Source organism: Polyergus mexicanus, unplaced genomic scaffold (genome assembly GCF_030449975.1).
Source record: "Polyergus mexicanus isolate NDT 795.1 unplaced genomic scaffold, iyPolMexi1.0 SCAF_9, whole genome shotgun sequence".
In the NCBI taxonomy this organism is placed as follows: domain Eukaryota; kingdom Metazoa; phylum Arthropoda; class Insecta; order Hymenoptera; family Formicidae; genus Polyergus; species Polyergus mexicanus.
The window spans coordinates 7859538-7872266 of NW_027223329.1; the positions used below are offsets into that span (position 1 = coordinate 7859538).

Sequence of the window (12729 nt, forward strand, 5' to 3'; positions counted from 1 at the left end):
AAAATATCGTCGTGGAATATACGATTAATTGGGTATACGCGTCATTATTATTATTATTTTTTTTTTCTCTTTATAAATTGTGCCTTTTTTTTTTTTTCAATATAAATACTAGTTTCATTATCTCTTATCGATTGAAAAATAAATATGTTTGATTGTTGAGAGAAACAAGATTAAAAATGTTGCAATATAATGCAAAACAAATGACGCGTTTCTACTTACTTTACCCTTTTGTCTCTTTAATTATAGTTTTGACTACAACATGTGCTTCAAGGCTGTTTTAATGATAGCGTAATGCTTTTGCGTGACTTGAGTATTTCAAGGGACGGGAATTGAACAAAGTATATAATTATAATGCCAATTGCATATGAGATACCTATTTTTAACATAATTCATACCTTGTATGTCGTCGCGCGTATTTCTTTAGTCCCACTTTGTCATCATGCAAATGTGGTCTAAAATTAAAAGTTTCAATGGCAATCTTATATATATATATATATATTTGTAATATTAGATAGAAATTTATCAAGCGTCCATAATTTTCACATTTGCTAAAATGAATTCTATACTTATAAAATAAATCATAAAATGAAATGTGAATAAATTTAATTGGAATAAAGTTCAAAAAACATTAATCCATATTTACAGCCCGGTAATCGGCGTTATAAGCGTATATGCGCGTATAACTCTCTGCTCGAGTTTTAAAATTTATATATTTCAAATGAAAATTGCATCCGACGTTATATTATGTGGAATTACGTGGATAGATAAGCGCTTAACGTGAGAACTGGACATGTGCCGTTGCACTTGCCATTGGTGCATTAAGAATATTTTAATTATAATTTTGATAATAATATAAATTATATTGATACGGATTGTAATAAATTTTAGGTATATTTCAAAATTTCTCTCTCACGATGAACATTTAAAATAAATCTCACAATGTGTGCAATTTCTGCGATCATGAACGTTTAACATGAGAAATGAATATGCGCCTGCGTTACGCGTATAAAGAATATATTCCAACCAATTTTTTATAACAATGTAAATAACACAACGCAATGGCTTAATGGATTTCTAGTTGTTTCGTCAGTCAAAGTTTCGCCATGAGAGGACTTGGAGTAGACTTCATATATACGCGTGATTTTTACGATCTGAGCAAGATAAGCTCGCCTATCGTTCACTTTGAGATGACAATAACGTCAGATTTAAACGCCTCTTGTTAGGAAGAAAAATATAAAGTGATTGTTGGAAGAATTGGGGGAGAGACAAGGGAGGGATCTGATTTTACTAATACGTCAATGACAAAGCTGTCGTGGCAGCGTGTTTTGCTTGGGCCAACGAAAGTGCGATGTATTATAGAGAAAATGTAAGAGAAAGGAACGTCATTCGTTTCTGTACCGACACGCGCGACGGCGAGACTTACGTGGGGATGAAGTTCGTTTCGAATGACAACTTTCCGATGTGGAAAGATGTGCAGCGAGCGGTGAAGAAGTAGATCGAGCGAGATGAGAATAAAAAAAAAAAAAAAAAAAAAAAAAACGCGTATACTACAAAATATGCGTAATAGCGAGTAGTAAGCGCGAAGGAGATGTGACGGAGAAAGAGAGAGGGAGGGAGAGAGAAAATAGAGATTTATAATCCCAACGATAAAGATTACAATAAGCACGCGCAGATATTTATACATCGTCGAGATATAACGATAACGCGACTTATGACGTTTGCGTACAACCGAGCGCGCGAGTAAAATAGAGCTGATATTCGTCATGGAAGAGAAAGACGCGCCGGAAGTGGTTACAGAGATGTACGGGCGGGAAGACAGGCAAGATGTAAAAGATAGAGATAGGGAAGGAGGGAGAAGGATAGACTTGGCTCAACTAGAAATATAGAGAGAGGGTGTAAAGAGGATCGAGCGCGAGTGGCGGCGGCGAGCAAAACGTAGACGTGGAAGGGTGAAGGGACGTCGAGATGTACACGCGCATACATACGCACACCGAAACAGGGTATACGCACACGAGGAAGGATGGACAAACGGGTGGTCGCGGTTAGCGACACCCATGCGAGCAACCCCTGAAAGCAACGGCAAAGATGGCCGACGTGCATGAGATTAGGGGCGCAAGCGTAACCGCGCGTGGCTCCGCCCCCGTTCACCGGGACTCTCCGTTCCGCTGGCTAACTCACCCCCTCGCGAAACGAGGAGCGAGCCCTCCCGCCGTGTGGGCAAGCGCCACGCTGCGCCGCATCGCGTCAGGACCGCCGATTCTCCCCGCTGCATCCCCCACCTGCACCCCCGGACGGACAGCGGCACTCCTGCCATCCCCCTGGAAGAGTTCATCCGCGAGGCGCTCCTCGCCGGCCAGTCAGCGCCAAAAAGTGCAGAGCTTCGGGACAAGAGTCCGCCGTACTGTACCCCCGCGCGTACTTCAACCCCCTGTGTATGACGGTGTGAGCCGGTATACCTCTCTCTCTCTCTTCCCTTTTTCCCTCCGAAAGCCAGTGTCGCTACGAGTTAACAATCCCCGAGTGCCTCGCGGGACACGAAGAATTCGGTCACTTCATCGCTCGGTGGATCCTTTCGTTTTCTCGCTCCTCCATCCTTAGCAAGACACACACGCTGGTGAAAACCCGAAGTGAAGTGAATCCGAAGTAGAGCGTGCGATTGATTTTTACAATTTCTTTTTGCGGGAAGAAAAGAGAAAAGAAGGTGCTCGGAGAGATCGTGAGATCATTGGTTATCGTCGACACGGCGGGGTGCGCGCGATTCTCGTTGACTGTGGTTTTACGTCGCGTGGAAGCGACGTTCAAACTGACTATCGAGATGCGGGACCGCGGGTCTCTGACATCCTTCGTATCCGCGCTTATATACTGATAAATCTCGATTAGGTGAGTGCGTTAGGTGAGTGCCAGGATCATCCCCTTGCGGAATACGTACGCGTCCTGGACGTGGTGTCGGGGGGGCTCCGCGAACGGCTCGGTGAACGTGAACGGTGAACGTACTTTGAATTATTTCGAAATCAATCCGGACGTCGCGATAATAACACAGATGCGAATGCATCTTGGAACCGAGAGGCGCAGCCGTCGCTGCCGGTATCACCTACGTCTCGTCTGAGAGTGCCGCCCGATTCCGGAAGCCGGGAGAGCCGGAAAACGCGGAGGAGGCCTAAGGCAGCCTTAGGCGGCACGCAACATGATGTACTCGCCGGACAAGATGATGGGGAGCAAGGGACTCCACGGGGCACCCATCACCGCCCCGGGATGCTTTCCCTCGGGGAGATACTCGCCGCCGCCTTATCGCGCCGCGCCGGATCCGATGCCGCCGCCACCGAGGCGATGTATGCCGAACCCTACGGTGAGTGATATTACCGGTTCCCTACAATTTCGTCCAATCGCACCCACCGCCCTTCGATAGAGAAACCCGCTCGATAAACTTTCGAGCGGTTGTAAAAATACTTCGCGACACACTTTTCACAATCTATCTCAGATTGTGAGAGCTCGATGTTCATCCGACTTAAACTCGCGTCTTGCGACGATAAGTGAATTATAGTAGATGTTCTCTCAATGCTAGAATATGATTTTTCTCCTTCTGTATAAATCATAATTCACACTTGTTTAAAAAACTCTTTATAATATTTTAGAAAAAAAAAATAAAATAAAATGCATCTCTCGTTAAGTATATAAACTTTTAAACGATCGAATATTTTTGCGCGCAGGTTATTTAATGACTAATGTTGAAATAAAATATTCGAAAACGTAATGTGAGTAATGAATAAAATAATAAACAATACACACATATATATGTATATTATATATATATATATATATATTATATATTGAATATTTTTCTTTTGTCTTTCAATTTCAAGTTTCTCAATAATTACATTGCATAAAATCTTCTATGCATATTTTATTGTCTAATGTTTCATGTTTAAAGATAAAAACAATTATAAGACTTATTGTTAGCTAATTTAATTCATGAATTACGTCCTCTATTTCGAATAACATACACACAAAACGGTGAATCGAATCAAGGTTTTATCTAAAAAAAAAAAAAAAAAAGAGAAAAAAAAGAAAATGCGTTGTCAATTAATTGTGTCAAGTTTTAATGATATTGCAATAAAATTTATTAGCAAAAGAATTCCCATTTAATCTTATCGATGAATCAATAGTTTAATCGTAACTTCGGGTTCTTGAACCGACTATAAGAAGTCTGCTTCTACTAAATTATTCAATAAACAAACTTATATATAATAATATTAAATCGTAATATTTAATTAATTGTAAAAATGTTACTTAATTTATATTTTTTTAAAGTTAAAAAATATATTATATATTGCAAATTGACTAATATAAAATAAAATAATCATAAAAGATGTATTCAAGTATAAACTTTTTTTTTATTAAAAATTTTAAAAAGAAATTATTTATTAATTTAAAAAAAATCATTATATTAAACTTTAATTAATTTTTTATTATCGTAGTCAAATCAGTAATTCATCCGGAGACAATATTATCTGATACTTTTTCTAGAATACAGTGTACATTTTAATTTTAATTCGTTCAATGTACGATCTATGCGCGACACGTTTGCATTTATTCGTGATTATTATTTGCCGTATGCAATATTGCGTGCGCTATCGCATGGAACGCGGACAATTTTTTGTGTGTCCACGAACGTTTAAAATACGATTGAAATGGCGGATCGGATAAACGCAAGAGTACGATACCGTGGAACATTTTAAGCGAGCGACGTAGGGTGGCGAGGGATATCGTTGAAGTTTCGTTCCTCATTCGTTTTCATTGCCCGACACTTGACCGCGTCGGCATGCTCATATTTCTCCTACTTACTGGCGACATGTAGACACCCAATTTTAAAGCGAATATATCTATAAATATAACTGTATGCATGTATGGGAGGAATATCAAGAATACACGTATATGAACCCATGTTTTTTTTTTATTCATGAAAAGATCAATATTTCTTCCAAGTTGCGTCTATATTTCAATAAATCATCATTTCCCGAGAAGTCTGGAATCATTTCTTCAGAATCGTTGCATTGCATTTAATTAACAAAATAAATATTTCTAAAGATGTCACTTTTATATTTTATATTTTAAATTTTAGAAGCGACAAAGCAAATCCGTTAAAAATTATATATCGTGTCTTGAAACTTATATATATTGTAAAAAAAAAAAAAAAAAACTATCATATAATATTAATATTTATTTATTGTAAAATATGTCAAAACACTTATAAATGATTATAGCTGTTTCATTACTTACTACATTAATAATACTGTTATCATAAATATTCAATATTCAGGAAATTTTTATATAAAATCCCCCGTAAAAATATAGATGTAACAGAAAGTGGCTACATCATTTCAAGATTACTATAAATTACTTTCTTTAATAATTCGCTGTAGCTTTATATTTATCGTATGACAGATGCTGTTAAAATTAAAACGATGCAACGAGGGTATTATATAAAAGTATTAGCCAGTAACATTAACCAAACTAGCCGAAATAAAAATTTCTATTTCGTTACAAAACAAAAGATTCAAGCAATTTCTCCAAGCGTTTTAAATTTGAAAAAATCATCCGTTTTATTAACGAGTGCAAAAAAATAATACTATACTATTTTACACATACTCTTATGTAAAATATGTTGGACTATTAAAGAAAACAATATTTTTTTATTGCCAATACATATGCAAACATTTATTGTAAAATATTAACATACGTCTGTCCGTCCATCTAAAATAATAACAGTTCAGAGTATTTGAAAAAATCCTTGGATCGAATGAAAATTCAATTTAAAAATCATAAATAAATATTCCGATCATATTAATGATTGGATTTTTTTTTTCACAAAAGAGCTTAAAAAAAATTCAGGAAACAAAATTTTGAAAAATAAATATGTTTTTATCGAAGATAATGTAATGTGTAATAATAATTGATTCGATATCACATTTAGTTATAATAAATTAAGAAGAAATTAAATTAAAAAGAAGACTAATGACATTATGTGTAATATGCGGATAGTTTTTCAGTTTATGAAACGAACATAAATTTTGTCCATGCAATTTTGATTTCTGATACAGATAAGTTTATCAGAAAATTATGTCGATTCTCTTCCGATGAATTCGCCTCGAATTGGACTAATCAAAGAACTAAATGTCATAATTGAATTTAAACTATTATTTATGCCGAATACAATTGTGAGCATGACAATCAATCGTGGCGATCCGATCGCAGTAAATTGCATTATCGAATTGTCGTAGAAACGATCGATGGAGAGGTGAAATTGATCGGGGAAATATACGTGGCGATAGAATTTGTCCGGCGTGAAGAGCTCAATAAAAATAACTTTCGATTCGCAATGCGGTTTAAAATTAAACGTCTCAAGGTTTCATTTAAATCATATTCCGCCATTCAACGAAATGCCGCATTTAGAGTATTGTTATCGTTATCGTATCGAGCGCCGTTTTTCCATCAAGGTCAAACGAAACATTAAACGAAATATTACGTATGTAACGTACGTAATGTATGACAGTTGTGCCGCTTCGAAATTTAACACATTAGAACGTGCAGATTTTAACGCACGAGTGCGAGAAGAGGTTTCTCTCTTTCAAGCTATCTTTATAAAAGAATATATTTGTCTGAAAGAAATGAAAAAAAAATTGATATGGCGGATTAAACCAGGTAACATCTAAGATCTGAGCGAATATCGATTATTTTAATGTCTTATGACCCCCCCCCCCCCCCCCCCCACAGCGTCTTTACTCAGTTGTGAATACGCGACCAACTTTACCTTACGCTGTTAGTCTTCATGAATTTAACAGAATAGAGACGTGAAAGCCATTCGTCATATTTTTAATAATCCGCACAATCGTAGAAGAAGCGAAGTTTATATATATATAAAAAAAAAAGGGTTAAAAGAGCAAATATTTTATTCAAATTTAGAATTAGATTTATCTCGATATTATACTTTGCCTTCGATTGCAAATTCTCAATGATGTCAGTGACCTGTTACTTGTGCGTCGCAACTTTTCAACTTTATTAACACTATCAGCTTTTTCTGCGCGTGTACGTACACAGTTTTATAGAAATGTCACAATTTTCAAATATTCGGCGTTGTGAAAATTTTGACGTTCAATCTTTAAATTTACGCAAGTCATGCAAAATTGTAATAATCTCTCTATCAGAGCTTGGCACACATTCCACAAATTTCACGTAATTAAAAAAAAAAAAAAAAAAAAAAAAATTATAAATGTACACGTGTAGAGAATTAATGTGGGTTCGATCGCGCGAAGGACTAATATCGGCTGTTCCCGCACGACTATCGATGATTAAAATGAAGAAGAGGAACTTCGAAACACGCAATGATTTCGATCCTATTCGTCGCATTTTACGGTAATCGTAAAGCATATAAAAGTAGCGGGTATCTAAACGGAATCAATCACTGGTTGAGCCACGTTCTTCTCGGTACGTTTCTGCGGCCCCATCACTCTCTCTCCCCCCCCCCCCCCCTCCTCCCCTCCTTGTCTCGTCCTTCGCTTTTTCCCGATCCCTCGACAGACTACTCCGACTATATCGCGAGGTCGGAAATCAAACCATATCGAACGATCCGAAGAGCGAGTCCCACCCCGACACGGCGCGATGCGTTCTCCCCGGGCTTACACCATCGCGCGCGCGGGCTCCGCAGTCTTTAGTTTATTCATGTGACGTAATAGGATAAAAACCGTCGCTACGAGCTGAGTGCCTAGATGAGATTACAGCCGTACTGTTACGCCCGGTAACGCGAATCCGATGTAATCGGCCCCTCTCTTCTCCTTTGATTTTTCTCTTCGGTTCCCTCCCGATAAAGCGCGCGCGATAGACGGTACTCTCCTATACCCGTGTCATCCCGTATTCTTTTCCCTTCACCCCCCCCCCCTCTCCCTCCATCTCACCTCCCGCCTTTCCCATCCCATTCGCATTCTAACGCTTTTTTTTTTTTTTTCCTGGACACGAATTCTACATACGATTAATGCTGATGTAATTCCGAAGCGAGGACACCCACAGAAAGATTTTTAAGGCGCTTTCCCTCACCGCTATATTTGGCCGAACGGGACGGAAGAGGAAAATGCTATTGATATAATTCGCGTTTTTAAATAACATACATTAGAGAATAAACGCTCATTTTCATTCAGAAGCAATGAAGAATTGGAACGCGTTGCGTTTTTACAAAAAGATGCATATACGTGTTACTTCAGAACGCTGTTATCGCGAATCATCGTACATCGACATGACAAACTAGATCTCGGAAGAAAATGTGAAGATGGTAAAAATCCATGCAACTCGACACGATGAGATGTTCTACAATATAATCGACTGATTTATTTCGATGCCGCGCAAGCGCGAGCACTCGTGGTCGAAAGAAGGTATCGACGAAGGTTGGTCGTTAATTGTCTATGAGCATCAGGCGTGGCTTTCACCTACGGTGTTAATTATCTATGATAATTAATACAGGACCGTATTACGTATTCATCGGTTTGATGGTAATCATTCACGCTTCGGTGGACATTTACTTTGCACGTTTTCTGGTTTCGACGACCCTTTTATAGCCGGGTGGCATATTAACGACGCGGTTTAATAAATAGCGACGACTCTCTCTCTCTTCTTTTTTTTTTTTTTTTACACATCATTAAGCTCTTAATTTTCGTCTCTCGTCGCAGTGCAGTCGAATGCTTTGATATCAAACATTCGGATGCTGCGTACAAATTATTCATTATCCGAGCATGTCACGGATGGCAGATGAGCCATCCTCGTTTTGCGCAACGACCTAATTTTTCTTAATATTGTATATGTGTATACGTGGAAAGATAACGAAACGTTCGAGAAAATTTTATCGCGCAGTTCTATTTCTCCCTGCAGAAGCTATTTTTGCGAATCTCGCTGTGCGATGAATAATTTCTATTTGTAGATATCGTCTTTTAATTTCTCGTTTCGATATGCGTTAAGTTCCTTCGGTTTTTCAATTTACATTCCACGATAGGATCTTACGTTGATCAGATGTGACATGCTCGTATTAAATTCAAAGATTAGCAATTCAGGTTGAGCTACTAACTTGGCGAAACTAACATGGCCTACATCGATGTAGTTAACTATAGTTTAAGATAATACAAAATTACTTTATTAAAGAGAAAAATAAAATTTCATTAATAACAATATATAAAAAAAGACACAAGACATGCAAAATTTTTTTCTCCAACTTATCATTGCTATCTTTTTTATTCCTTCTCTTTTTCTTCCCAAAAACAATTATATTATATACTATTATACATATACAATAATGCTATTGTTTGAAATAATATATATATATATATATATATATATATATATATACAATATTTATATATATTCTACTACGTTTATAATATTATTAAAAAAACATAATTAAAAGGAAATAATTTTAGTTTATTAAAACTATTATTACTGATATATTTAATTCATTTTATGACATTAAAATGTATTCATTATTTCTTATGTATTATTTAATTTATTATATAATTTGTTTAATAGAGAAGGAGATTTATTATATCTTGTCTTAAGCGAATGTTAAAGAAATGTGCGATATGCATAATCAAACAATAAACCGTTAGCAATTTCTCCTGAAAATTTTATGGTAAAGGCAGCGACAGGCGATAAACATCGCGCAAAGAGCCACGACTAGTAGCGATTTATCGATTAGTCCTCTATATTCGGCGCGAGTGTCATTACTCATTAACCGTTGAAAGTAAAAGCTCTTTTCCTATCGGAAAACAGCATACTACGCATCGCAAAGATTGTCGGACAGTAGGATGATTGTCAATTTGTCAAAAGCTAATTTCAAGTTACATATACATATGTTTCCTTGATTTTTTAAATTTGCGTCTTTAATCAACACATTAATTTGATATCTTCATGATTATAATATCAATGCAATTCATAATAATAGATTCGTCCCTTTTCGGTAAAATTTAATTTTTTTACACATACTCAATTTTTCTCCATATGACACTTTGTCCAGAAAAAAATATTAAAGTAAAATCAATTAAAAATGACGCGTATTCCGATATGAACTAGCCGTGATAACGAAGAGAGAAATATCTTTTTACAAATCGTACGAAAGATTGCGACACTCACCCGTTTCCGCGAATTTCCTGAAGAAATCCTGATAGCTGGTGACGAGCCGATCGCGTCACACCGTCGTCGCTCTCATCAAAATCTGAAAAACGACATATATATATATATTGTATATATATATATATATATAGCATCGTGACAAGGGATTGTTCGTGCCCGACGCGCGGCGGTAGTAAGGCGACAATTAACGTCGCAAGTGCTTGACGGGGCGGGTTTGAACTATTTTATGCGCGCGGGGATGGCTCGCCGTTTCCCTCTCCCCCTTTCACTCCCCTGCCAACCTCCATCCGGGGGTGAAGAGACGCTCTCTCCGTCCGTGCATTACGGCGTATACGTGCCACGGCTCCCCGCACGGCCGCAAGATTACATAATCGATATCCGTCCTACACCTGTGTCTCTCTCCACGAGCACACACCTGTGTACGGGGCGAGGAGAGAGAGAGAGAGAGAGAGAGAGAGAGAGAAAAAAAAAGCGAAGCGCGTGTGCGTTCGAAAGAGATTACTCGATATATTCGCGCAGCTGGAATATTCGTGTCACACGGCGGCCTATCGAAAAACCAAACTGACTCACTTGACATAAGGACAGATATATATAAAAGGACGGATCGTTAATATGCAGGGCTAGGCTATTTTAAAATAGATCGCCGAACTTTGGTTTAGATTTTTCCTCGAGCGAAAGTATTGAGATATTTAGTATTGCTTCATCTTGTATTAAATACGTTTGAAAATAAAAGCATTTCCGCAAATTAGCCGTATACAGATAAAAATAGATATGTAATAAAAACTTATACTACATTTATTTTTTAACTATACTCGAACAGAAATTTTTAATATCTATGACACAATTATTTAGACACACGCACAATATTTTGTATTGAATATTGAAAGGTTACAAAAAGATATAATTAAATTTCGACATTTTCATAAAGGAAGAGACACTCAATTGAGTGAAAATATTATCAAAGAAAAAGGAAAAAAAAAAAGAAAAGGAAAAAACGCTTGTAAAATCAACAATAAAATTTTACTTATATAGTTTATATTTAAATAACGATCGTTTCAGAATAAAATGAAAGAGAATAGAGTAAAATCGAAACATGTTAGCCTCATTACGAATTCCTGTCGTATTGTACCGTTATCCAGCGATGTTATTCAGTCGACTTTGGATAATAAAGGGTTAATTCCTAGTGACGGATATAAACGGGTAAGAAATTAAAATGATAGGGGGCGGCGACGTGGGAAACGCGACTCTGCTGACGGTGCATTTCTGCTCGTACTTTTACGGAATACATACTTTGAAGTATCGAGACACGTTGACGCCGAGCGAGTACGTCGTCTACAATAGTGAAGGTAAAGTAGGTGGATAAGAGTAGCGATAGAATCGATACATTCGGCCAGATATTAATTGTCGTGAAACTATAAGAAATATATCGGACTGTTTGAAGATTAAGGTAACGCACGATTGTCTATTGTACGTACGACGATTTTAAAGGAGAAATCGATTTTATTTAAAAAGTATGTATATATAATAATTATAATAAAGATCATCTTTAAGATTATTTTTCTTCAGCATTCGCAGCAAGTGATATGATTGAAACAATTTATGAAGATTCTGTTTCAATATGGAAAAAGATTGCAGACAGTTCGTCCTTTGTAGGAAAAACATTAATGATTAATTTTTAATAATTTTTTAATAATTGATCTCTTTTCCTTGATTAATTATTAATAAAGTAAATAATTTTAGCTAGAGGACAAATTAATATTCTATTCGGATTAGAAAATGATTATTTAACGGAATTTGGAGAAGAAGCATATCTATAGATTCCTTTTTATAATGATAAATGATTGATTGTGTATTAAATTTATTCGAAAGATATGAAGTAAGTGACAGCTTAGACCCATCGCTACGCGAGGATAGTTCATCGTTTCACGATCGTTTCACCTACGTTTGCCGGATACGTGTATCTTTCTCTCCTCCGTCTCTCTTGGCCGTAGAATACCCGCGGACGATCCCACACACGGGACACTGGGGACACATAACACCCCCGGTTACATCCAATCACTCCTGATTTATATTTACTACTCACTTGGCCCCCTTATTTATTGCGCTTCACGGAGACGCGCAGAACGAAAATGTTAATTTGCACAATTGAAAATTATGGCGGGCCACTATGGGCGGGACACTCTTCGAAAGTGCGATTCTCGCAGAAAAGCTAAAGGAAGATAAAAGGAAGCTTGTTTCTCAAATTTATTTCTTGGGGAGATATGTTCGCAAATGTCACGTATTTTTACGTATTTTTATAATTGCTCGCAGCAACGTACTAATCAAGTTTCCAGCTTCTTATTCGTACGTGTCATTAACGAAAATTAAACAAGACTATTAAAAACATTTTCAATCGAGTGTAAAAAATTTTTTTTTTTTTTTTTACAAACAAAAATTATAAATAAAATTTATTTATTGGAAAATATTTGTTCTAAAAATGATTAATTAATATAAGTAGTCATGATAGATTTTTAAATCATTTACCATCTCATATTTCTAAAAATATTTTTCAATCTCGAATCGATA

The 12729-nt window shown here is 36.6% G+C and overlaps 2 protein-coding genes across 4 annotated transcripts in view; one reads left to right on the plus strand and one right to left on the minus strand.

Annotated features, from left to right (window-relative positions):
* The window catches only part of LOC138936540 (beta-galactosidase), a 110223-nt gene that overhangs the window by 32584 nt on the left and 64910 nt on the right, over positions 1-12729 (minus strand). Inside the window, exon 2 of one of the 2 annotated variants that reach the window (XM_070302001.1) lies at positions 10165-10246. The gene's annotated coding sequence lies outside the window, so the exon portion shown is untranslated. Of the gene's footprint in view, positions 1-10164; positions 10247-12729 lie in introns of those variants that run through there. The other variant, XM_070302002.1, reaches the window with a different exon arrangement.
* Acj6 (abnormal chemosensory protein 6) overlaps positions 2220-12729 on the plus strand; it is a 44320-nt gene continuing 33810 nt past the window's right edge. For both annotated transcript variants that reach the window (XM_070302009.1, XM_070302010.1), the window contains exon 1: positions 2220-3346. In XM_070302009.1, the coding sequence (XP_070158110.1) occupies positions 3185-3346 (162 nt within the window). In that variant the 5' untranslated portion in view covers positions 2220-3184. The remainder of the gene's footprint in view (positions 3347-12729) is intronic.